Consider the following 24,673-nt stretch of genomic DNA (forward strand, 5'->3'; position numbering starts at 1 on the left):
GTGAGAGCTGTGAAATTGACAAGAAAGAGGTGGGAGTGGGGGCTCCAGCTAGAGCCCAGGTGTCCCCGGGCTCCCCACTCCCCACCAGGCTGCTGCCCAGGCTCTTGGCTCCCGACTCTCAGGTTGCATCTGCCAGGCTCCCTGCTCAAAGCCTGGCTGTCCCCTGGGTCCTGGCTCTGCACTCCTAGCCATGCTGCTGCCCCACTCCCCATGGGGAGCTCGGCTGCACCAAAGCTCCCAGCTCCACACTCCCTGCTGGGAGTCTGGGTGCTGCCCTGAGGCTCCTGGCTTCTCGCTCCCACAAAGCTCCCAGGTCCCCAACGGGAGCACATCAGCCACTAGGGCTCTCGGCTCCTCACCAGGAGCACAGCAGACACCCAGCGGGGAGCCAAGATCCAGAGGTGGGGGCAGCTGTGCTCCTGGCGGGGAGCAGAGAGCCATGAGCTTCGGGGCAGCAGAGAGCTGAGAGCCTTATGGCAGCACAGCTCCTGGGAGCGGGAGGGAAGCTGTGCATGGAGCTGAGAGCACAGTCTCTCAGCCCCCCACGCTGCCCCTCAAGTCAATGGAAGCGCTCCTGGTGAGGACACACACTAATGACAGAAGAAGGACAGTATGGACATGAACCACCACAGTAATTAAGTAATTAAGGTCGACTTAAGTTTTTAGTGTAGACATACCCTCAAAGGGACATTTCTAATCTTCCTAAAAGAGAAGGGGGCTTCTGAGTATTAATCAATTGATGCCTTTGAAATATTTTGAGACCTTCATGTGGTTAAGTGCTTAATGTGTTTAGCATTAAATGTTTTTATTCTAATCCATGTCATGTTACTATTTCCACAGCCCAAAACAAGGGAACAAGATGCAACATTTGGACTGGTATTCACAGCGGTAAATCCAGTAACAAAAAAAGATACAAGAACCATTGGAAACTACAATATTCTTTAAATCTGTTAATTCCGTATTTCACTGTTAAACCTAATGAGGCCATTTAATATTTATAAATATTCATATGAGATTCTTTAAGGGCTGCATCCTCTCTTTAATAAGGTAAATGGTATGTTATACCAGTTGTTAATCCAGTGTGTTGTAGATCCTTAGTCTATCGCCACCAAAGAAACACTACCAATTAAAATGCGGTGCAAGTGACTATAAAAAAAGAGAATAGCCACTAATAAAGCAGGAAAACTGAAGTAACGCAGCAACAATTTATAATTAAGCTTTCCACGCAGTTTAATTTTATAGTTTAACTCTTCCAGAAAGGCTGAACTTAACAAGCACTGCTATCTCTGTATTAATTAGGATTCTCAAAATGTAGTACATTTGCTCATAATAAAAGATAAAGCTCCCTTGATATTGAAAACATCAAGTATATTTGAGATGGCTGAGAGTTAAAAGTAAGGCAGCATCTTTTTATATCAAAAGTTTATGAGATTTACTTATAGATTTATATATTTTTAAGGCCAGAAGAGACCATTACGATCATCTAGTCTGACCTGCATAACACAGAATCTCAGCCAGTAATTACTGCATCAAACCCTTACTTCTGTCCGAGCCATGGCCAGCAAACAACTATACCCATTTTGAAGATGAAAAAAAGTAGCGATGTTTTGAAATTTGTTTTTATTCTGCATTGGAACAAAGACAAAACCTTTCGACATTATTTGAGAAAAAACATGAGCGACAGAGACCTAGAATAGACAATAGCCCGGTGATAGGGCTCTCATCTGGGATGTGAAAGATCCGGCAGAGCAGGGAATTGAATCTAGGTCTCCCCAGGGTCGCCCGGGGGGGGGGGGGGGGGGCAAATGGGGCAATTTGCCCCAGGCCCCGGGCCCCACAGGGGTCCCCATGAGAGTGGGTCTTCGGCAGCAGTTTGGCGGCGGGGGGTCCTTCTGCTCCGGGACCCGCTGCTGAAGTGCCCCAAGACCCGTGGCGGGGGGTCCTTCTGCCCTGGGACCTGCCGCCGAAGACCCCAGGCCCCCTGAATCCTCTGGGCGGCCCTGGGTCTCCCATCTTGCAAGTGAATGCCCTAACTACCAGGTTATTAGCTATTGGGAAGGGGAGCTCTCTCCTCTCCCTTTCTACTCCTCCCTCCACAATCCTGGACTTGAGAAACCTTCCCTACAATATTTTGATCTAAACTGAACCAGGGAAGAGGGATCCTAGCTGGAAGGCTTTCCAGCTAGCACAGACTGCTGTAAGCTTTTTGGTGAGAGAAACCTTTTTGCTTATTAGCCTTGGTAAAGTTTAGGAATTAGCTTGCATGTTTATCTTTTTATTTCTTTTGTAACCAATCCTGACTCATATGCAGCTATACTTGTAATTACTTAAAATCTGTCTTCCTTTAGTTAATACACTTGTTTTATTGTTTTGCCTAAACCAGTGTGTTTTGGCTGAAGTGCTTGGGAATCTCTACTTAAGTCAACAAGCCTGGTGCATAGTCATTACCCATTGTTGGAATGACGGACTGCCTATAAGCTTATACCCTTCAGGAGGGTCCTGCAAGGCTGGGGCATATGCGGCTCTCACCCTATATATAATTCATGGATGCCTGGGCATAGCATTCATGTATTCAGCTGGAAGTGACATTACATGCTGGTGGCTGTGAGTGATCAGAGTCTGGAAGGGTTTGCTGCTCATCAGCAAAGCAGAGTAAAAAGCATCCCATGCTGGAGAATTAAGGGGACACAGCAGTCCAGACTGCACCCCGGGGAATGTCACAAGGATACAACAGCCTTTCTTATAGACAGGACAAGTTCTGAAAGGTTAATATAGACGTGATATTATGCTAAACAGTGAGCATTTTAATAATGCCCTATGAAGTAATCTACATCCACTTTTATAAAAGTTACAGTACATTTAATTCATTTAATTACAGCAAAGTAATTCCTAGTTCTCAAAGCTTATTTTTTATGGGACAATGATAAATGAAAACCATAGCTGAATTATTTTACAGGTTAATACTCATGGCTCTAAATTCAATCAAGATTTTAAATGGTTCTAATAGATGTAATAGCTATAGCAGGTTCTTTAAGTGCCAAGCAATTAAAATTGTTCTCCTAGCATACTGCTTTAATTTAATATCTCCCAAGTTGCACAAAATTTAACTTCTGCTGAGAAACATGCTCATATACTAAATTTTCCTCCTGTACCATAATAAAAGACATTAAAAGGGAGACTGGGTGTCTCACAGAAATTGATACATTGATGCCAAGATATGACAAGTATATCCCACTTGTCCAAGATTTAGGTTTATTTTGAAAAATAAATGGTATCTAAAGATAGGCTCCGTAACCATATTTAGGTGCCTAAGTCAGTGGCCCAGTGTGGAGCTGCTAGGTGCTCAGTACTTTTGAATGTTAGGCCACTTATTTAGGTGACACACATGGGCTTATGAATCTAGCTTTGGGCTTATGAATCTAGCTTTTTAAAAAATCTTGGCCTTGATGTATGTGATCTATGTACTTGAGAGGAGTTGTTTTTAAACTGTTGGTGGTTGTACATAAACTACTGTGTCACCCCAAAGTGCCACGTTAACACTCTAAGCAAGAGCTGCATCAGGATGTGCCTCAGATTCACTGAGGCCTCGTCTACACTACTAAGTTACGTCGATGTAAGTCGCTCCACATCAACCTAGTTGTACAAGTGTCTACACTCAAATTTGTCTCCTGTCGATATAAACACCCTGTTATGGCAATGCAGTTAAACAGCCCCTCCCCCCTGCAATGGCACTGAACCATGGTCAAAGTACTGTGGTCAATGCAGTGCAAGAGTGAACACCATGTGACCTATGTCGACCCTGACACTCCTCCAGCAGCAGTTGCACAATGCCAGACACTGACTGCTCTTGTCATAACTGTGAACTCCACTGCCCAGGGATCTCAGAGACTGGAAGTCACCACGCTCTACACCCCACCTTTAAAAATTCCATGTACTTTTGAAATACTTGTCCTGCTTGCCTTGCTTGTAGAGCATACCTTGCAGCTCTCCTTTGTTGTGTGCAACTGCCCTGCTGACCATGCCAGCTAAATGCTTCAGACACATTTCTGTCTGGAGGAGACAGGAGGCATTGGATCTTCTGGGCCTGTGGGCCAGGCACAGTTATGGACTAGCCATAGAAACATGGACATCTGCGACCAGACTGCCTGGGGGATTCAGGTGAAGGGGTATGACAGGGTGTGACATTATTGACATGAACTGCGACTCTATAGATCATTGTTGCAATCAAAGTCTTATAGTTGCACCAAATCTTGCACAAAGGAGGTCAAGTAAGGTGTCATACATCAAGGCCAGGATTTGCTGGCCTTGATGTAATTTGCTGGTTATGATTATGCTGTCTGTATGTGTGTATCATTTTTGTATTTGAACTTATGAATATTGGCTATGTACTTGTATCTTAATGTGTTTGATTCTAAGTAGCCTCAGTGAAGCATTTGGTCAGCTTCTTGAGAAAGGCCTATTCTCAGTAAGTGCCCAGTCAAGAAACACTTAACAATGGACTTTGGGAGACGCCAATCCATACCTGAGCTTTCCTGGGAATGTTCAAACTAACATGTAAACAATGGCATCAGCCTGCAAAAAGCTGAATCATTATGGACATGTGATTTGCCCAGGTGGCTACAAACTCCATCTTGTTGCTGTGACTTTGCACACAAGAGAGTAACTTACTTTGTTATGTTTGTTATCACTTGAAACCACTTAAATCCTACTTCTTATACTTATACTTAATAAAATCACTTTTGCTTATTGATTAACCCAAAGTAATTAATACTTGGGGGAGCAACCAGCTGTGCATATCTCTCTATCAGTGTTATAGAGGGCAGACAATTTATGAATTTACCCTGTATAAGCTTTATACAGAGTAAAATGGATTCATTTAGGGTTTGGATCCCATTGGGAACTGAGTGTCTGGGTGATAGAGACACTAGAGGCACTTGCTAAGCCGTTTTCAGTTAAGTCTGCGGCTTTGGGGGGGGGGGGGGGAGGTTGGTCAGACCCTGGGTCTGTGTTGCAGCAGATTAGCATATCTAGCTCAACAAGACAGGGTTCTGGAGGCCCAAACTGGCAAAGAAAATGAGCTCAGAGGTAGTTTCAGCACATCAGGTGACAGTCCCAAAGGTGTTTCTGTGATTGAACCTGTCACACAGGCATAAGGAGCAGTGCCAAGTGAAAGCAAAGGAACTGTGGCAGGCATACCAGAATGCCAGGTAGGCCAACAGTCTGCAGCTTTTACAACGAGCTGCATGCCATATTTGGTGGATACCCCACCAGCAATCTGTCTTCCACAACACTGTCATGTCCCCTGCCACTGTGGTTCTTCCTGCAGTTCTGCAAATACTGGAGAATCATTCATCCTGTGTTTTCAATGCTCATGACAACAGTGCAGAACTGTGTGAGCTCTATGCTTCTGCCAGAGACGGTGGGCAGCAAAAGATGCTGCATGGGCTTGTGGAATTTAAAAAAAAAGGTGAGAAAATTATGGAATATAGATGGGATTATGGGATGGAGAACTTGACCCCTTATTTCCAGTCATCCCTGATTACTTATTTCTGCCCCACCCATGGATTGCCAAAATTTCCCAAAAGATTGGACAATGGCAAGTGGCAAACTGGAACACCTACCCAGAGTGCACCGCACCATGTGTCAGCACAACCACTCCTGGTGAGTATGTCACAGTGCTGATGCAAGGAGTCAAATATGCACCTCACAAACGATATACACCGCTACCTCGATATAACGCGACCCCATATAACACGAATTCGGATATAACGCGGTAAAGCAGTGCTCCGGGGGGCGGGACTGCGCACTCCGATGGATCAAAGCAAGTTCAATATAACGCGGTTTCACCTACAACGCGGTAAGATTTTTTGGCTCCCGAGGTTATATTGAGGTAGAGGTGTTATATTGAGGTAGAGGTGTACTAACTTTGGCATCTTTACCCCCAACGTAACTTGTGTTGACCAAAGTTTGTAGCATAGACATAACCTAATCCAGAATATAGAGTCCAACAGACAGAATTGGGATAAACAAACTAGAAAACGGTATAATTGACTCAAATATCTATATACAGAGCTTATTTCTGGTGACCGGTGATTGACATTTTTTGGAGTCTAGCACACAGCTATGTGCTCCTGTGAAAGAGGGAGTCATTTTACTCCTGCTTAGTTGCTGGAGTTGATGTTCAGAGCAATAGTGTGTGACATCCTACATTGGGTATTTTAATTGGCAATTTATGAAAATACTAAAAGTTAAAGGGAGATGCTGTTTTCTACATTTTTAAAGAAAGCTTTTATTTTCTGTTCCCTCTCCCCACCTTACCAAAAATCTCCCCTTCAGATGAAACAATTCTTGCCTATGCCTAATTAAAGCACAGATGCTGCATTCCTGTGCTCAGGGCTCTGACTCATGGAGTCACATGATTATATCAATCTTAGTTTTAATTCAAGTTTTTAGCCCTTGTAGTTGAAAGGAAAAGCTTGACAAGTGTCGCCAATTCAGTGACAACTGCTTGTGTCTGCAGACAGCCTGAAGCAATAGCTGTGAGAGAGGGACTACCTTATGTATCTCATCAAAGCGTTACCTCCAAAAGCCACGGCTATGGGGAGGGCTCACCAATACCAACCCAGCACAGAACTCTGTATGTAGCAGGAGGAGAACAGAAAAATAGGCCTGGCCTGCCCACCCACCCATGCAAGGAGACCCTGAGTTGCTGGGAGTAAGTGTAACCCACACACCTTCTGGATGTGGTGTTCTGTCCCATCTAGTGGCACTGAGACCAGAGAGAGAGAGATAGAGACAGGAAGGGGGAGTGCAGGAAGTCACACACTGCCTCATTCATATATCAGATACCTTGTTTTCTTGACTAAAATATTATAACATCTTTCTAGTGAGGGTCACTACATGTCTTTCCACCTGTTCAGAGACCAGACAAGCCTGTTATAACACAACATGTGAAACAATATACTGTACTTGCAAGTGCTGACCAAGCCTCTTGGTAAAACAAATGTGCTGTAATAAAAGGCATTATGTGTATATAGAGTTTAGAAATAAAGCTTAATTGAGAGAAAAAGAAATGAGTAATAAAAATGACTGAAATAAAGGATTTTGGAAGACAATTGAATAATTAACAAACTAGTTCTTTAAGACTAATGGCCATCTCAAATCACTATATCATCCTATAATAGACTTCACAGCAATCAACGGCCTTTACCTATTGCTTTATGAAAAAAGACACAGTTATAATACCACAAATGTTAGAAACACAATATTGTCTGGTTTTACAATGATTATAGAGATTTCTCATTCTTGGTTCAAATTATTCTCCAAATTGTTGAATATAAAGACCACTGCAGGAAATCTCTCAAGCATTCAGAAGAGCTACACAATGTATTAAATCCCACTGCTGTGTTTTTCCACATAGATTCCACCTCTTGTACCACATACGTGTTGTTTGGATAATTAATGTTTTTAGATCACTTTGCACATCTGTGGCACCTGACAGTAGTTAGCGCTATTATTACTACAAATATGGGTACTCTGTGCAGTTCCACAATTTAAGGGAAAGGATAAATGAGTGCTACAATATTCAATTGTACTCCCATGTAAAAGAGAATAGCTTAGACTCTGAGACGCATGAGTGCAGTAGTCTGAACTAGGAGTGGGTGGAAAACAAAAATTCTGTTTTGTGAAAAATTTTGAGGTTTCAGAATTTTGTTTAATTCCAATGCTGAATGAAAATGAGATCTTTTGAAATTTTTGTGAAAAAATATGGAAGACACTCACCTCAGAATAGCCAGTAGTTTGGTGGCTGGGGCACTCACCTGTGACATGGGAGACCAAGGTTCAAGTCCCTCCTCTCCCTGATTCAGAACTGTGGCTTGAACCCAGGTCTCCTGTATCCCAGGTGAGTGCTCTGGTCTAGAGAGTCAATCTGACCTGTTGGAGAGATCTTTCTCTCCTATTTATTTGTATAATTAAATATGAATTGGGCCAGAGAGTGGGTCCCTTCTCTGAATCAGGTAAACCTTCCAGACCAAAGAGCCAGCATTCTTTTGTGGATAAATTCCTGACTAGCTAAACCTAATCTAAACCTTTACCAGAAGTACCGGTAGTTATGAATGAATGTAAAAAGCACAAGTAATATTGTTTTCACTGGGCTTTCTGACTCAAAGGAGGAGGTGGATTTTAATACTTGGAATAGAAGCCACTCCTGAACTCTAATTAATACAGTAAAAATTTAAATGATAAGGAACTGAATTTTTTGGGTCACAAATTCTTATTGCTGATGCATTCCATGTTTTCTGTAATATGCTGTGGAAACAAAATAGCCAAGTGTATTTTCAGGAAACTATGTAAATGAAATTGATGAAGTGTCAACACTTGACTGCTTGTTTAAATTGGATAACATCGGAAAAGCTGTTATAGTATGTTCTGACTGTTACAATATTATTATATACCGTAAGTGTTCATTTGAACAATGAGAATACTGCAGACAAAGCGTGAAGCTTGCAAGATGTTTAAAGCCTTCTCTCTGGTACAGTATGATACAATCTGAAGCAGCAGTTCTTTTAATGGAGTTAATTCTTTCATTCCATCTCTAAAGGGGAAAATACCATACTTTGCATTGTGGGGGTACTTAGTGATTCTCTTAACAGGCGGTTAAATGAAGCAAAGTTTCATACAGCAAAGAAACAAACCAGCTAATGCTCCTAATGTTTAACGTTAAAGGTGAACTGAATTTCAATTGATGAAAATTGCTATATAACAACTAAGTATTATTATTGACTGGGTTAAACAGATTTGAAACTTAAAGACCCCCCCCCATACAGTTTCTCTCATCATGCACCTCACAAACAGATGAATTTCTCTATATCCCCAATGCTTCCCCTTCAGCCCCTCTGACCCTCCCATCACAAACAACAGCCGGGGTTCCAGATATTCCTACATACCCATTCACACCTCTGCAACCAGGGGCATGACCACAGATGTAAGTGGTAAAGGCTGTGTTAGGTGGCAGCATTGGTGGTTGGGCAGTGTCCCGATCTGTGAGGGGCACATGGAAATAGACAATATGGGGTGGAGGGAGCTGGGCCGGCTCCAGGTTTTCTGCTGCCCCAAGCGGCCACAAAAAAAAAAAAAAAAAAAAAAAAAAGCCGCGGCAGCGCAATCGCACCGCTCCACTCTTTGGCGGCAATTCAGCGGCAGGTCCTTCGCTCCAAGAGGGACGGAGGGACCCGCCGCCGAATTGCCACCGAAGAGCTGGACGTGCCACCCCAATAGCGGCCGGGGTGCCGCCCCTTAGTATTGGCTGCCCCAAGCACCTGCTTCTTTAGCTGGTGCCTTGAGCCGGCCCTGGGAGGGAGGAATTCATCAGGAATTCATTGGTCCCTAGAAAAATCCATCTCTTTATAAAAAGGGATCTTTCTTCACAAAAGTCAAAGCATATTTTACCATGACAGCATTTCTCCCCCTTTATATTTTCTAAACATGCATGGGGAAATTCTCATGTGCCAATGACTACACAGATATACAGATCATCTAGACCTGAAATCCAGGAGCAGCGGTACAGATCCACAGATTTTCGGAAGAAAGGGAGATGGAAGTGGCATGGTTATTGACCATTGGCAGCTCTTACCCATCTCTCAATTTAGCATATTTTTATGCAGGTGTAAAATAGGTGCAGTTAGAGCCTAGGATCAAGGACATGTAAATTACAGGATTACAGCAGTTTGATGTGCTACTTAGTAACTTGTGCATGGAATAGAAACATGGGCAGCTGGTGACCTGGCCGTTGGGGAGGCTATCCCCCAGCCCCTCTCCTTCAGTTCCCCCTTCCCTGCAGGAGCCCAAAGCATGCTGACCATGGGTCCTGGTGTCAGGCAGCACGGCCACAGCACCCCCTACCTGGAGTGCCAGGTGACGCAGACGCAGCGCCCCTAGCCCTGGAGCACCAGGCGGTGCAGTCCGAGTGCTGGGTGGGCAGCGCGACCCCAGTGCCAGCTGTCCCGAGTCCCCACAGCAGGTTGCCCAGCTCCAGCCAGCCTGGGCCAGGGCAGAGCGCTGGGAACTGCAGGAGGAGGCGTGGGGATGGAGCATGGGCGGGGCCAGGCCAGGCTGTTTGGGGAAGCATAGCCTCCCCTAGGGTGACCAGACGTCCCAATAAAATCGGGACTGTCCCAATATTTAACTCTTTGTCCCGTGTCCTGACCAATGTACGATTGGGATGCCATTTGTCCCAATATTGTGGGGTTGCCAGGCATCTGGCTGGCGCAGGGCTAGCAGGCTCCCTATCTGGCTCCATGGAGCTCCCCGGAAGTGGAGATATCTCCCTCTGGGTCCTAGGTGCAGGGACGGCCAAGGGGGCTCTGTGTGCTGTCCCTTCCATGAGCGCCAGCTCCACAGCTCCCATTGGCTGGGAACCACAGCCAATGGGAGCTGCGGGGGCAGTGCCTGCGGGCGAGGCTCTGTACAGAGCCTCCTGGCCGCGCCTGTGTCTAGGACCCAGAGGGAGATATTGCTACTTCCGGGGAGCTGCCTGAGTTAAGTGCCTCCTGGAGTCCATACCCCACACCCCAACCCCTGCCCCAGCCCTGAGTCCCCTCCTGCACCCAAACTCCCTCCTGGAGTCAGCACCTCAAACTCCCTGCCGTGTCCCAACCCCCAGCCCTGAGACACCCCCATTGCGGCAGGGGCCGGACTTGGAGCCGTGCACCCCTGCCCTGCAGCTTGCGGCACGGGCTGGAGCTGGGGCCATGTGCCCGTGACCTGTGGCTTGTGGTGGGGGCCGGAGCCAGGGCTGTGTGCCTGCGACCTGCGGTTTGCTGTGGGGACTGGAGCCGGGGCCATGCGGACGTGACCTCCAGCTTGCAGCGCCCCCTGCCCCCATGTGTGCCCTCCACCCCCATGGCTCCGGTGGGGGCTGTGAGCCTGTGGCTGTCCCCCCCACATGTCCTGATATTTTACTCTTGTGATCTGGTCACCCTAGCCTCCCCCAGCCTATGATATCCACCACTCATGAGTAGAAATAGTGCAACTAAGATCTGAGCCCTAAGCAAACAACATTTTCCCCAAAGTAAGAGGCATATACTCCACAGCCCACTACAGTACCAGAAAGATTCCAAAAATATCTGACATGTGTCTTCATCATTCCAGTATCACAAATAGAAAACAAAGTACTTTAGACATAAACCAGCATAAAAAGAAAGTTTTTGTTTTGTTTTTAAATACTAAAAACCAAAATATCTTCTGTTATTATTCAAGTGTTGAAAACATGGTAAAAGCTCAATTAATCTCAGATCCTTCAAGCCTATAGCCTGGTTGTTAGGATGCTCACCTGGGAGAGGGGAGATCTGAGTTCAAGTCTCTGCTCCAGAGTGCAGATTCAAATCTGGGTCTCCCATATCTGGGCAAATGCCTTAACCACTGGCTAAAGTTATAAAGTGACAGAACGTCACACACACAGCTAAAGGTTATAAGGGGATATACACACAGTTTGCTGGCCCTGAAAAACTTTTCCCCAGCTGAAGCTATCACGTCAAATTTGCAAACAGTTTCTGTCAACCCAAAAATGCATTTTTCGGCAAACAAACTATTTGTCCAAAAAGTTTTGTCCTGTTCCAGTTTCAAATCACAATACTTTTGCAAGAAGATTGCTACTTGTACGAGGTTCAGACGTGTCACTGAGAATAAATGTAGAAACTATTTTTCAAATACATTTACAGGGCTTTGTCCTTCGCTAGATTTTAGTGTATCATCACCTTTTGGTCTTTGAGTGCTGAATCCCCACAGAATAAATGTACTGAAAACAATTAATTTTTTAAAATTAAATTAAATAAGAACAAGTGAGAAGTGGGCTGAATTTCAAAGGGATATTTTTGTTTTGGGGTCCTGTGTTAGAATAAAGCTGAAAGAATTCTCTACTATTTTTATACCACTGGTATAGGAAAGATTAATATAAATCGTAAAGCCTAAAAGAAGATTTTAGGCCTGTTGTCCCATGCATAATCTAAATCTTTATTAAACTGATGCTCAAACACACATTCTGTCCTAATTCTGTGGTTAGTCTTTAAATATTTACATATTTCCTCTCTAATAAATATTACTCAAGGAAAAGATTTTTTTAAAATGTTGTCAAAGATCAAATAGAGCAACAAGCGGAATTTAAGAAGTAACAGCATACAGAAAAAACCAGACCAACTCAGCCATGTTGTCTATGACTTCATCCAGCATTCTCACCTGGTACTCCATCTCTCACCCAATATTCAGTGTCTGTTTCACCACCATTTTCGTAAATGTTTGTAACATTGATAGGCTGCAGCAGCTGCATTATCTCCTTCAGGATGGCACGAGCTTTATCACTGCCTGTAAAAGCCAGGCCCATCGGCATGAAGGTACCCGAATCAGACTCCATGACGATGTCAAAGTTGGAGATGTTACCCTGAACACATAAGAAAAGATCATTTTAATATTTATTTGCAGACTATTTTTGTAAGAATCCAATATTTGCCATTAGCTATATGTTACTAACAGAGCATGCAATACCGAAAAATTAAAGAGAATGCAGACAAGAGATGTATATGAACTATATAAAACAAAAAGTCTCATCTCTCATATATGAATTGCTGATAAGGCTCTCCTTTCTGAGGCAACGTAAGACAGAAGGCTTTTACAAAATAGCCAGTCTGGTGGCACGAACTCATTGCACTACTAACTAGTCCTCTTAACACCCCGACCCTTATGAGGCAATTTAGAACTAGTTATACCTGAACTGTCTTGAAGGCACCTAACAGAACACACTCCATCCTCACAAGTTAGAAGTTTTGCTTCTACGCACATGTCTGGGAAATTCATGACTGCATAAGCGTTACAAGAAAAAAAAGTGCTATTGAGCAGTACTGCCCATGAATAATAGACCCATGCTAAATTGACTCACTGGTAACTATGAAAATAATCTCACACAAATATTACCACCAATGAACGTTCAAAACCTGTCACCCTGGTGCCACAGGTTTTCTGAAATTCAGCAATAGAATGTGCTGTGCATGCTCAATGTGCTATTTTTAATTGCTGTAACTTGGTTCTTTCAAGATCAAAGTATTTCAGATGTGGCAAAAACAAGGGTTCCTAATTCAGGAATAGGCATGCTAAAAGTTTTAAAAGAAAAGTCTTTGAGATGTTTGAACACAAGGAAGTGTCTGAAAAGCAACTTAAATAAAGACTAAGTCACTTCCCCAACTGTTGGACAACAAAATGGCTAAACAAATGAAGATATTTTTGAAAATAATTAACTTCTTGGCTGAGTTGAAAAGCCTGAAAGGTTTCAATCTAGAAAAGTTAAAAAAGTTACAACTAACTAGGAAAAGGGAATTAGAATAGAAGTGTCCTCTCAGCCCTATCTCCAGTGCAATTGCATAGGTCATGGGTTCTCACCCTGGGGTCATGACAACCCTCCCTTTCCTTATGGCGAGATGAGAAGAAGGACCAGAAAGTGCATTCTGTTGTAATGTGCTAACCGTATTGAAAAGGCTGAAAAACATGGGTATAGATGATAGAATGTGTAAGACGCTAAGCTTTAGATTTCAGGCTGTGTTAGCTGCCAGTGATAGTATAACAGAGTGTTCAGGACAGCTTTAAAACATTTCAGTCCCCTGGTGCCTGAACACAGATGTACAAGGTGTCACAGTTCCTGGGTAACTGCACCTGTATTCCCCTTCCGCAGTCTGCTCCAGGAGTGACCAATCAGGTCTCAGGCCTCAGGCTATCAGCTGTCTCTAGTCCCACTCCCTTCTGACCAGGGTTTTACGGCTGCACATCCCCCTGTCATACACAGTGATATCCTCAGCAGCTCTCACACGTATCCAGCCCCCTGCTCTTTACTTTCACTGCCAGAACAATGACAGGGTTTTTACCAGTGACCACACAGCTCTAAGAAAGCAAAATACATTTATTCTTAATGCAAAAGCATCATAGAAAAAACATAAAAAGGATAAAAGGATTTAAATGCTCACTAATCATACCCGGACTCTCACATCTTCTACATGGGAAGTCTGTTAGGTTTCCAATCCTTCTGCAAGGGTTGGAGCCACTCTACAACCAAAGGGCTTGTTTGCTGAACCAAAAGGAAGGCCCTGAGTCTGTTTAAACTCAGCCTTTTACACCAGAAGTCTTTCTTTGTCCCCCAGCCTCCTGAAAACAGTTAAAATCAGTCCCTCCCTCTCTTCCCCAGCAGAAGAAGCTTCGAGAGGTGGAGAATCTACATAGCCAGGCTTGGGATTTTGCATTAATCACCTCTTAGTGATCCCAGATCCTGCTGGAACCCTCACCCCACCCACAGTGATCCAAGATAGTACAGGAAACCACCCCCTATTTTCACCCCAAAGTGAGCCAAGAAAACACAATACATTTGTATTGGTACAAAGGGCTATTCTACCAGCTCAAACTGTGTGGTCCATCTCAGTATAATGGCTTTTTGAGACTGTCATGCTTTCTATGTAAAATACAATATGGTCCCCAAAGATACCACATGTGGCTGCAATATCTGTCACACAAGAGTTGCCAGTTAAAAGACAATATTTGCTACAGTAACCACATTTCTCTCCTGTATTAGGTGTAGGAGGGAAAATCTGGGTATCATTCATACCACCAATCTGGCAAATGCTAACTTTTTAATGCTGACCATTGTACCATATTTGTCCTGTAACGGAAGCATTTCAAACACTGGCTCTTGAGCAGCTCCATTAGATGCCTGTAAAACATTGGCTATGTCTTCAAAACAATAACTCTGCTCAAAACAGTACTCATGTTTAGGGCCCTACCAAATTTACGGTCCATTTTGGTCAATTTCATGATTTCAGCTATTTAAATCTGAATTTTCATGGTGTTATAATTGTAGGGGTCCTGACCCAAAAAGGAGTTGGGGGGGGTGTCACAAGGTTATTGTAGTAGGGGTGCAGTACAGCTATTCGTACTTCTGCGGTGCTGCTGGCAGCAGCGTTGCCTTCAGAGCTGGGCAGCTGGAGAGCAACCGCTGTTGGCCAGGACTCAGCTCTGAAGGCAAAGCCACCACCAGCATCAGCGTAGAAGTAATGATGGCATGGTATGGTATTGCCATCCTCACTTCTGCGCTGCTACTTTCAGAGCTGGGCCCTCGGTCAGCAGCTGCCACTCTCTAGCTGCCCAGCTCTGAAGACAGCAGCGCAGAAGTAAAGGGTTGCATGGTATGGTATTGCCACCCCTACTTCTGCACTGCTGCTGGTGGGGCACTGCCTTCAGAGCTGGGACCTGGTTAACAGCCACCGTTCTCCGGCCACCCAGCTCTGAAGGCAGCACAGAAATAAGGATGGCAATACCACAACTCCTGTAAAATAACCTTGTGTAACCCTCCTTCCCGCCCGCAACTCCCTTTTGGGTCAGGACCCCCAATTTGAGAAACGTTGGTCTCACCCATGAAATCTGTATAATATAGGGTAAAAGCGCACAAGAACAGATTTCACAGGGCAGACCAGATTTCATGGTCTGTGACGCGTTTTTCATGGCTGTGAATTTGGTAGGGTCCTATTCATGTTACAAGGCTTTCTAGTGCAGGAAGAGTGATTGATAGCATGTAAATGAATTGAGACAGACTATTTGTGGTTGATAGAGGGAAGTGTTGGTGTGAATGGAAGAATGAATATGGGGAAAAAGATTATCTGAAAGGCAAAATTAGCCACACCAAGCAAATTTCAAGGTATCAGCAACACTGGTGTGCAGAAAAGACCACTTAACCATTGTAGAAATATTTTATAAGTTGCTGCTAACACTATGGCATTTTTCAATTGTTTTCTATTTATATAAATGTTCACATATGTTTTCAATATTAAACTGACAAAATGAACCACCCACAGTACACAACACTGCCTTTTTCCTCCTCATTTATATTGTAACTGTTTAATTGTTAGCACATGCTGTAGGGGTATGAAAACAGAATGTCTTTGCACAGTAAAACCAGATTGGGATGGGGGTGGGGAGGAAGAAACAGGCCACAAAGGTTAGAACTGCTCTTTATCCTTGAGAAGACTATCTTTTTAAAGCATTTTGTCCATTAGAATGTAATGAGTAATTGCATATATATGCAAAGTGGATTTAGAAAACAACAGTAACTAGGCTCCACAAGAGGTGGTCTGGGCTGATTTCACCACATCAACTTGAGCATTTGTAATAAGATACTAAGGTTCCTATGTATGAGAGAAGAAATATGTTTCATGTAAGACTATCCTTTATTTCCTTTAGATGGTGCAGAGGTAACTGCTGTTTATCAAAACAGGCTAAGACTGCATTTTGTTCTCATAAGTAAACAGTTGAATATAACTGTAGGATTACAGAATAACTGTGGGCTCAGCTGTTCCCTCCACCTCTCCCTGTACTGAACATTTCATTCATATGCAAGCTCATTAAAAACTCAGATCACTGAGATAATCACTTTTGTCAGGGACCAATGTATTTGCTGCAACTTGCAATAATGCAACATACTTAATGGTATAATTCTCACCATGGTACACAGCACAGAGAATTAAATGGAACACACTGGCTCTTGTTAATGGGAGTTGCCTGCCTAACTCTCTGCACGCCAATGACATTTATCCTTTACATTCCTGTGACTTGATCCTGTCCATAGAGTATATTTAGTGCAGGATGAATCTGCCACAAAAGAGGTAACTTTTCTGGCTTATTACATCTCTTTCTTACATTGAAACTTTTAAATGCATCAATGTAGAGTTTATCACTTGCATATGCAAATAGCTCAGTGGTTTGAGCATTGGCCTCCTAAACCCAGTGTTGTGAGTTCAATCCTTAAGGGGGCCATTTAGGGAACTAGAGTAAAAATCTATCTGGGAATTAGTCCTGCTTTGAGCAGAGGGTTGGACTAGATGACCTCCTCAGGTCCCTTCCAACCCTAATATTCTATTCTATGAGACTGATCCCTGACATTATTTTCCCCTCATTTATTTTTAAATATGTATTCCTACCAAACAAAGCTAAAACACATTTTAAGCATATATCCCCTCCTCCCTTTCAACCCATAAGGAAAGCAGCTAAAACTACGAAATCACAGCCAAGTCCTTTCAATCTAAAAAAGGAACCAAAACATCTGGATCTCATGAGGCTATGAAGGTATTGATTCTGTCATAAAGGTAACAAGCCCCACTAAGACCAGAAACTGGGAATCCTAGTCAGCCTAGAAGTCAACTGTGTAGTTAAAAAAAAACCTTAATACTTAACAGGGATGCTGCTGCTTTGTCAGGCATGAGACTCAAACCATGTTCCCAAAGTCTCATGACTTATCTACTGAGTCACTGAATTTCCTCTTTCAGAGCTGCAGCACTGGGAAATCCAAACTCCCAGATTAAACAAGGGGCGGTGTGGAGCAAGCTGTTCCAAAAGGCTTTGGCAGCATTTGGGCTATTTAAAATACACATCTCCTTTCTATAAACTTGAGAATATTAAAGATAATTTGGAAGAAAGAAAGAAGAGTCCAATGGCTTAGCTGTTATTGACTGGTTCTAAAACCAGTCCTAATTTAGAAGACTCACCACTTTACAAGGAAAGCACTAGAGTTTCCTTTTATGACAAAATATTGCCCTTGATTTGCTGGTTAAATATTTGTTCCAGTATATGGGACATGATGTGAGTTTGGTAGTTTCCCTCAAGCTTTCTGCTACTTAATTACACTTAGCATTAGGAAACACCTACACTTGTATGTCAGGATTTGATCCTAAGCAATTTGGATCTAAATATAGTATTGCAATAACCTTCTCATACTAGATATAGTCAAATGATAATCACCTCACTCAAGTAACTATATACATGTCTAAATCAACACTATAGGTTTATTAGCCTGGTAACCAAGAGTATGGAAAATATGGTATGAAAATATGTTAAAAGCCTAAGTGTGTAACTTGCAGGTAAAAAAGAAAACTAATTAGATTATTTTTAAAACTCATATATCACTATAATGTCAATTTGAGTTGCTATTTTTAGCCAAGCTCAGTTAATAAAGCAAAATGGCATAAATGGAAACTGAAGAAAAAATTCAGAACAGCTGTTAGGAAGTAGAGATGAACTGGTCTCAGAATACAGTATCTGGCAACCACAAGTACAAAAGCACAATTCCATACTCCAAAAGAGCAAGGACAGCAAAAGTCCAGGGAAGTGTGACTTGGAAAATTTCCACACAAGTTACCCTGTTATTAAATAGGAGAACCTTCCTGTGAGGCATTGTACAAGGAGGATTCTTTGCCCCTCTCAATAGTCAGGTAAAAGATTTTTCTGTTGCACTTAGCTGGACCTATGTTTTATACCTCTAGACCAGTGGTTCTCAACCTATTTATCATTGTGGGCTGCATATGCGGCCCACAATGTGTTACCTGGGCTGCAGATTGAGAACCACAATGTGCACCCCACCCCCTTGAGCCCTCCCACAGACCCTATGTTCAGTGCCTCCCACACAGAAATCCCTCCACAGAGCGGTGCCAGGAGCAGAGCCCTGGGCAGGGGGCCGGGTGACAGGGACCCCGGACCCTTCTGTGTGGGTCTTGGCGACAGCCCTGACCTGGACCCGGCTGTGAGGCAGGGCAGGACGGCGGCAGCCCAGATCCCGACCTGGGAACCCCAGACCCTGGACCCCACCATGCGGGGATGGCCGAAAGCCCTGGGCCCCAGACACCCGCTGTGTGGGGCTGGGCGACAGACCTGACCTCAGACATTGCGGGGCTGAGTGGGAGCCCCGATCCCGGACCCCTGCTGTAGATGGCCGGGCGGCAGTCCCAGATTCCCACTGTGTGGGGCCGGGCGGCAGCCCAGATCCCAGACCCCCGCCATGGTAGGCTGGGCAGCCCAGACCCTGCTGCGCCGGGCAGCCAGGAACCCAGACCCTGCCATGTGGCCCAGCAGCCTTTAACACATAGCTGGTCTGCAGCTCTCAAACTATGGGGCAGGCCTCCCAAGGGAGGCGTGGGAACGTGTCAAGGAAGGCATGAGCTGTTTGCCCTCCAAACCCCTCGGCCCTGCCTAGAGCACCCTCCTGCACCCCAAATCCCTCATCCCTGGCCCCACACAATAGCCTTCACCCTCCGCACACACAAACCCCTCCCCAACCTGGAGCCCCCTTCCACACCCTGAACCCCTCATTTCTGGCCCCAACCCAGAACTCGCACCCCCAGCTCAGAGCCCGTACCTTTTCCCAAACCCCAAACTCCTGCCTCAGCTCGGAGTCCCCTCCCATACTCTGAACCCCTCGACTCCACCATCCCCAGCCCAGAGCCCCCTCCTGCACCCCAAACCCCTCATCCCTGGTCCCATACCAGATCCCATCGCCCCAGCTGGAGCCCTCACCCCCTCCCGCACCCCAATCCCCTGAGCCAGCCCAGTGAAAATGAGCAAGTGAGTGAGGGTGGGGAGAGCGAGCGACAGAGGGAGGGGGGATGGAGTGAGCAGGGGCGGGACCTCAGAGAAGGGCCAGGGAGGGGGCAAGGCCTCAGAGGAGGGCCAGGGAGGGCGGCGGGGCAGGGGTGGTCGGTTTTGTATGAGTAGAAAGTTGGCGACCCTAATCTTCGCTCCATAGAATTCAGTGACAAAACTCTCATTGACCTGAATAATGTCCAGATTTCACCTATAATCTTTTACTTAATTATTACCATTTTGCCTGGTGAAGACAAATTACCAATCTGTCTATATGTTTTGTAGGCGTACTATTGTTTCTCTCAGTTTGGCAACCCTCACAGACAATACAATTTGTTATTATGTGTTTTGAGTGTCAGTCTCAATTGATATCAACTGCAAAAGGTAAAGGAGATAGCATTAGGAACAGCGACATGCTACATACAGTAGCCCTGAGATTACCCATGGCCTTATTTGTGGCCATTTTTTCCTCTTTTGACCATTTTAGTATAGTAGAGAGCTTTGCCAATGAGAGATTTTTTTATTCAGACCTGGATACTTATTATAGACAAGCCCCTTTATTGCTCAGGAGTAGAAATAATCAACATTTTCTGAATGTTATATTTGGCCTTTTTACAAATATTTTCTTCCAAAATACTGTCGTTATTGACGTTTTTCAATTTAAAAAATTGTGGCTTTTTCATGTTACCCGCAAATTTTTATGGAAAACATCAAACTGGTTACCAATTTTTAAAATTTCCTAAATCATGGGTTTTTAGTAAATGAAGATTTTTGATAACATTTTAAATAATATTTTTAATAAAATGAATTGATTTTTGGAACAATTCAAAACAAACAATACTTCCTAATCTTTTGCAAAAATAGACTTTCATTATTCAACCAGTTCTGCTCATGAGCCAATGCAGTAAAATGAAACTGAAGTATTGAGGAAAAACAAAGTACGAGTAAATAGAACATGTTCCTTTTCAGCTCTGTCATCTGAGACTCCTTTCTACAGGTGGAGTCTGTCTATCCCTTTCTCTCTTCGTTAGCAAACAGACAAACTTTGGCTCTTTCCAAATGCCCTTCACAATCTGCCCCAAACTTCCAGACAAAGTAACTTCCTGAAGTAACTGTAAAGCAGCCCATGTCTCTCAGTGACAAGATGGTACTGTAGCTAAAGCTGTGGAAAAAATCAGTGGCAGAATCGGTCTTTCAGACACTTTAAATGCTTATCCAATGCACATCCCAGCAGTAGCTTTACATCAGCCTGCCTGTAACCTGGGGGCAGAAAGCCATCCATCCACAAAAGCTGTCTCCCTGTTAACTCCAGTGAGTCTTGGGCCTTGGCTACACTTGCAGATGTACAGCACTGTGAGTTAAACCTGACTTCGTGCAGCTGAGTAGGGAAAGCGCTGCAGTCTGTCCACACTGACAGCTGCCCAGCGCACTGTCGTGGCCACAATTTGTGGCAATTGCAGCGCTATTGGGAGCAGTGCATTATGGGCAGCTATCCCACAGAGCACCTTTTCCCATTCTGGCGCCGTGGGTTGTGGGAGGGGGCGTGGGTGCGGGGGATTCTGGGTCCTGTCCCAAGGCCCCGGGATGCATCGCTTCGCATCCCAGAAATCCCTTTGTTTCCGTCCACCTTTGGCGCCATCTTTCAACAGTTTCTGTGCAGCGCGATCTGTCTGCGGGAAATGGAGTCCGAATTGCTGTGGCATTCACGGACATGCTCAGCACCGTGGAAAGCCACTTTTGGGCTCGGAAAACAAGCACCGAGTGGTGGGATCACATCGTCATGGAAGTCTGGGATGACGAGCGGTGGCTGCAGAACTTTCGGATGAGAAAAGCCACTTTCATGGGACTGTGTGAGGAGCTTGCCCCCACCCTGCAGAGCAAGGACATGAGATTGAGAGTTGCCCTGCCAGTGGAGAAGCGGGTGGCTATTGCAATCTGAAAGCTGGCAACTCCAGACAGCTACCGGTCGGTCGCAAACCAGTTTGGAGTGGGAAAGTCGACCCACTGTAATCCTTGGAGATCCCGCTTACCCATTAATGCCGTGGCTCATGAAACCCTACACAGGGAGCCTTGACAGCAGCAAGGAACGGTTCAATTACTGGCTGAGCCGGTGCCGAATGACTGTGGAGTGTGCCTTTGGCCGTTTAAAGGGCCGCTGGCGATCTCTGTATGGGAAGCTGGACTTGGCCGAAAACAGCATCCCCGCGGTTATATCCGCGTGCTGTGCCCTCCATAATATTTGTGAAGGGAAGGGTGAAAGCTTCACTCAAGCATGGACCTCCGAGGTTCAACACCTGGAGGCTGAATTTGCACAGCCAGAGAGCAGGGCTATCACAGGGGCCCAGCGCGGGGCTGCAAGGATTAGGGACGCCTTGAGGGAGCAATTTGAGGCTGAAAACCAGCAGTGATATCTGGTGCCCTGCACAGGAGTGAAGTGCAGTAGTTCCAATCTTTAGGAATCCGTGTTTGCTAAGCAGACAAGCAGACTTGCAGTGCCTGTTTATTTCCTGGGCTAAGGAGTCTTTTACTTTATGCAATAATAAAGAATGTTTTCAAACCCAAAGAATCCATTTATTGAAAAGAAAAAAAAATTTATTGAAAAGAAACAAGGGCATGAAGTGGGGAACAGTACAATCACAGATTCGCGTATGTCTTGTCTGGTGTGCTGTGCAGTGAGTGCTGCACTTCAGGGCAGCTATACTGCATGGTGATGGGTGTTGAGTGCAGAGGGTAAGGGTCATGGTTTTCAGGGACGGGTGGTGAAGATACTGGTGTTGGAGGCAGCTGGTGGTGTGAAGAACACGGAAGTTAGGGAAAGTGGGTTGGAGGTGACAGTGGGGCACAACGGAAAGAGTTTTGGGACAAGGGCTGTAGGGGGGGTGGCGTTTACGCTTGCGATACTGCTCCTCTTTCTGCATGGCTATGAGCTCCTGGATAGCGTCTGCTTGGCGCTCCAGGATGCTTATGAGCCGATCCATGGTTTGCTGCTGGTGCTCCGTGCTTTGCTGCCAGTGTGCTGCGTTTTCCTGGCGGATCCTGCTTTCTCTCTCCCTCCAGTTCTGTGCTTTCTCATTCTCTTTAATAGATTGCCGCATCACTTCTTGCAGCATGTCTTCTTTGCTTTTTCACGGTCTCTTCCTGAGTCTTTGCAGTCTCTGAGCAGGTGATAAGAGGGACAGCTGAGATCTCAAGGTTGATGCAGCTGTATAGGCAAAATGCAACATTTAACAGAGGCAGCATTGTTTATACCGGACAGAGTAATGATTCCCCCCGCACTTAAGGAGTAGAAAACACACAGGGTCTACACAATAGCATAATTTTCCCGTCTGAAACAGAGCACACATATCCCATGGGAGCCTCAAAAATGGTGAGTAAGGGGGACTGATTGTTTCAGGGCTGCACTGTCCTCTGGGTTTCTGTGCCTTGGGGAGAGCCAACAGCTTCAGGGGGCACCTACACTGAACACTGTCCCAACATTTTCCACAGGAGTTCGTCCTGGACGATATCTCGCTGCTGAGGGTGACCTGGGAAGCAAGGGAGGGTCTTCTACTGCAATGCAGCTTCCGCCCTGGCCCATATGCAGCTTGCCTGTGTGCAGCAATGGTCCCCCTGCCCCTCGCGGCACAGTGGCACGGACACGTTAGCCTGGCTGGGACAAGGACCACAGTGGCTCTCCCAATAAACCTGCGCAAGCGCATTGCACGCGTTCTGGATGAGACATTCGAGGAGATTACCGAGGCCGATTACCGCGATGTGATAAACCACATCAATGCACTATTCTGCATCTAGGCATGCATGCCTAACCCTCCTCTCCAAAAGAGCCCGCACCGAAAAAATTCCTTCCCCCCCAAAAAAAACCCCACTTACCGGGAACCTGCTCTTCTGTTTGTCCTCCACCAAGTACCGGCCGCTGCGACTGGCTATCTTCCTCCTGGCTCGAGAAGAGCTCCTGGCTGCATGGCTCCAGGGATTCCGGGGTGTCTCCATCCGGCCCATAACCATCACTCCCGTTTTCCTCCTCCTCCTCCTCTTCCTCCTCATCCCCTCCCCCACTGGCTTTGAAGTGTCCATGGTGGTGCTTGGAGTGGAGGTGGGGTTAACCCCAAGTATCGCATCCAGCTCTTTGTAGAATCGGCAGGTCGCGGGGGGAGCACCTGAGCGGCCATTTGCGTCGCGGGCTTTGCGGTAGGCAATCCGCAGCACCATCACTTTAATCCTGCACTGCAGGGCGTCCCGGTCATGGCCCCTTTCCATCGTGTCCTTTGATACCTTCCCGAAGGTATCGTAATTCCTACGGCTGGAGCGCAGCTGGGACTGTACAGCTTCCTCCCCCCAAACACTGATGAGGTCCAGCAACTCGCCATTGCTCCATGCTGGGGCTCGCTTGGTGCGTGGAGGCATGGTCACCTGGAAAGATTCGCTGATAGCACGCCATGCCACGTCGGGCTGAGCAAACAGGAAGGGGATTTTTAAAATTCCCAGGGAATGTAAAGGGTCGGTCACATGGTTGGTTACCTGAGGCCAGGGCAGTAGAGTTTGAACTGATGACCAGAGCGGCTAGAACAGGCATTATGGGATACTGCCGAATAATTCTGGAGGCCATTCACAGCGCATTGGGCGACCACACTTGGTCCGCAGTGCTGCAGTGGCAGCGCTGCACTCGCTATTCCTCTCGGAGAGGTGGAGCACATGCAGCGCTGCAACCACGGAGATACAGCGCTGCAAATGCCTTGCCAGTGTGGACGGGGAGTGAGTTACAGCACTGGGGGCAGCTTTACAGTGCTGCAAGTCGCAAGTGTAGCCAAGGCCTTTGGATGGAAGGGCAGGAGGGGAAGATTCCAAGGAGTCAGGGTGTGTTGGCAGCTGCAGACTGTGGAAGCTGAAGAGAGATCAACAGGCTGCTCATACACACTTTGAGGGGGTCCTCCTTGCAGCTGAGGTTTATGAACAATAAACAATTTGAGCACATATTCACTATTAAATGTTCATTACATTCATGTTCTACCGGAAAATGCTCTCCAGGGGCCAATAGACACAGTCTACTAGGTATTATTTATATTTTTAAGTGTTTGTCAGGGGTACCCAAGAAAGAGCACTCACATAGTTAGTATAAGTCCCACTAAAGTGGTACAACAAGAAGTCTATGGGATAGATTCTCCAGTCTGCCAAGTTTATCTTGAGGCACTTGGGCACAAAGTGAATTTAAAGCATACATAGGCTTGCACTGGAGAATACCCCA

General features: G+C 45.5%; 1 protein-coding gene across 1 annotated transcript in view; it reads right to left on the reverse strand.

Moving 5' to 3' along the window:
• CPQ (carboxypeptidase Q) overlaps positions 1 to 24,673 on the reverse strand; it is a 281,476-nt gene that overhangs the window by 38,304 nt on the left and 218,499 nt on the right. The window contains exon 7 of the mRNA XM_054019834.1: positions 12,235 to 12,436. Coding sequence (XP_053875809.1) covers positions 12,235 to 12,436 — 202 coding nt within the window. The remainder of the gene's footprint in view (positions 1 to 12,234; positions 12,437 to 24,673) is intronic.

Source organism: Malaclemys terrapin, chromosome 2 (genome assembly GCF_027887155.1).
Source record: "Malaclemys terrapin pileata isolate rMalTer1 chromosome 2, rMalTer1.hap1, whole genome shotgun sequence".
Taxonomy (NCBI): domain Eukaryota; kingdom Metazoa; phylum Chordata; order Testudines; family Emydidae; genus Malaclemys; species Malaclemys terrapin.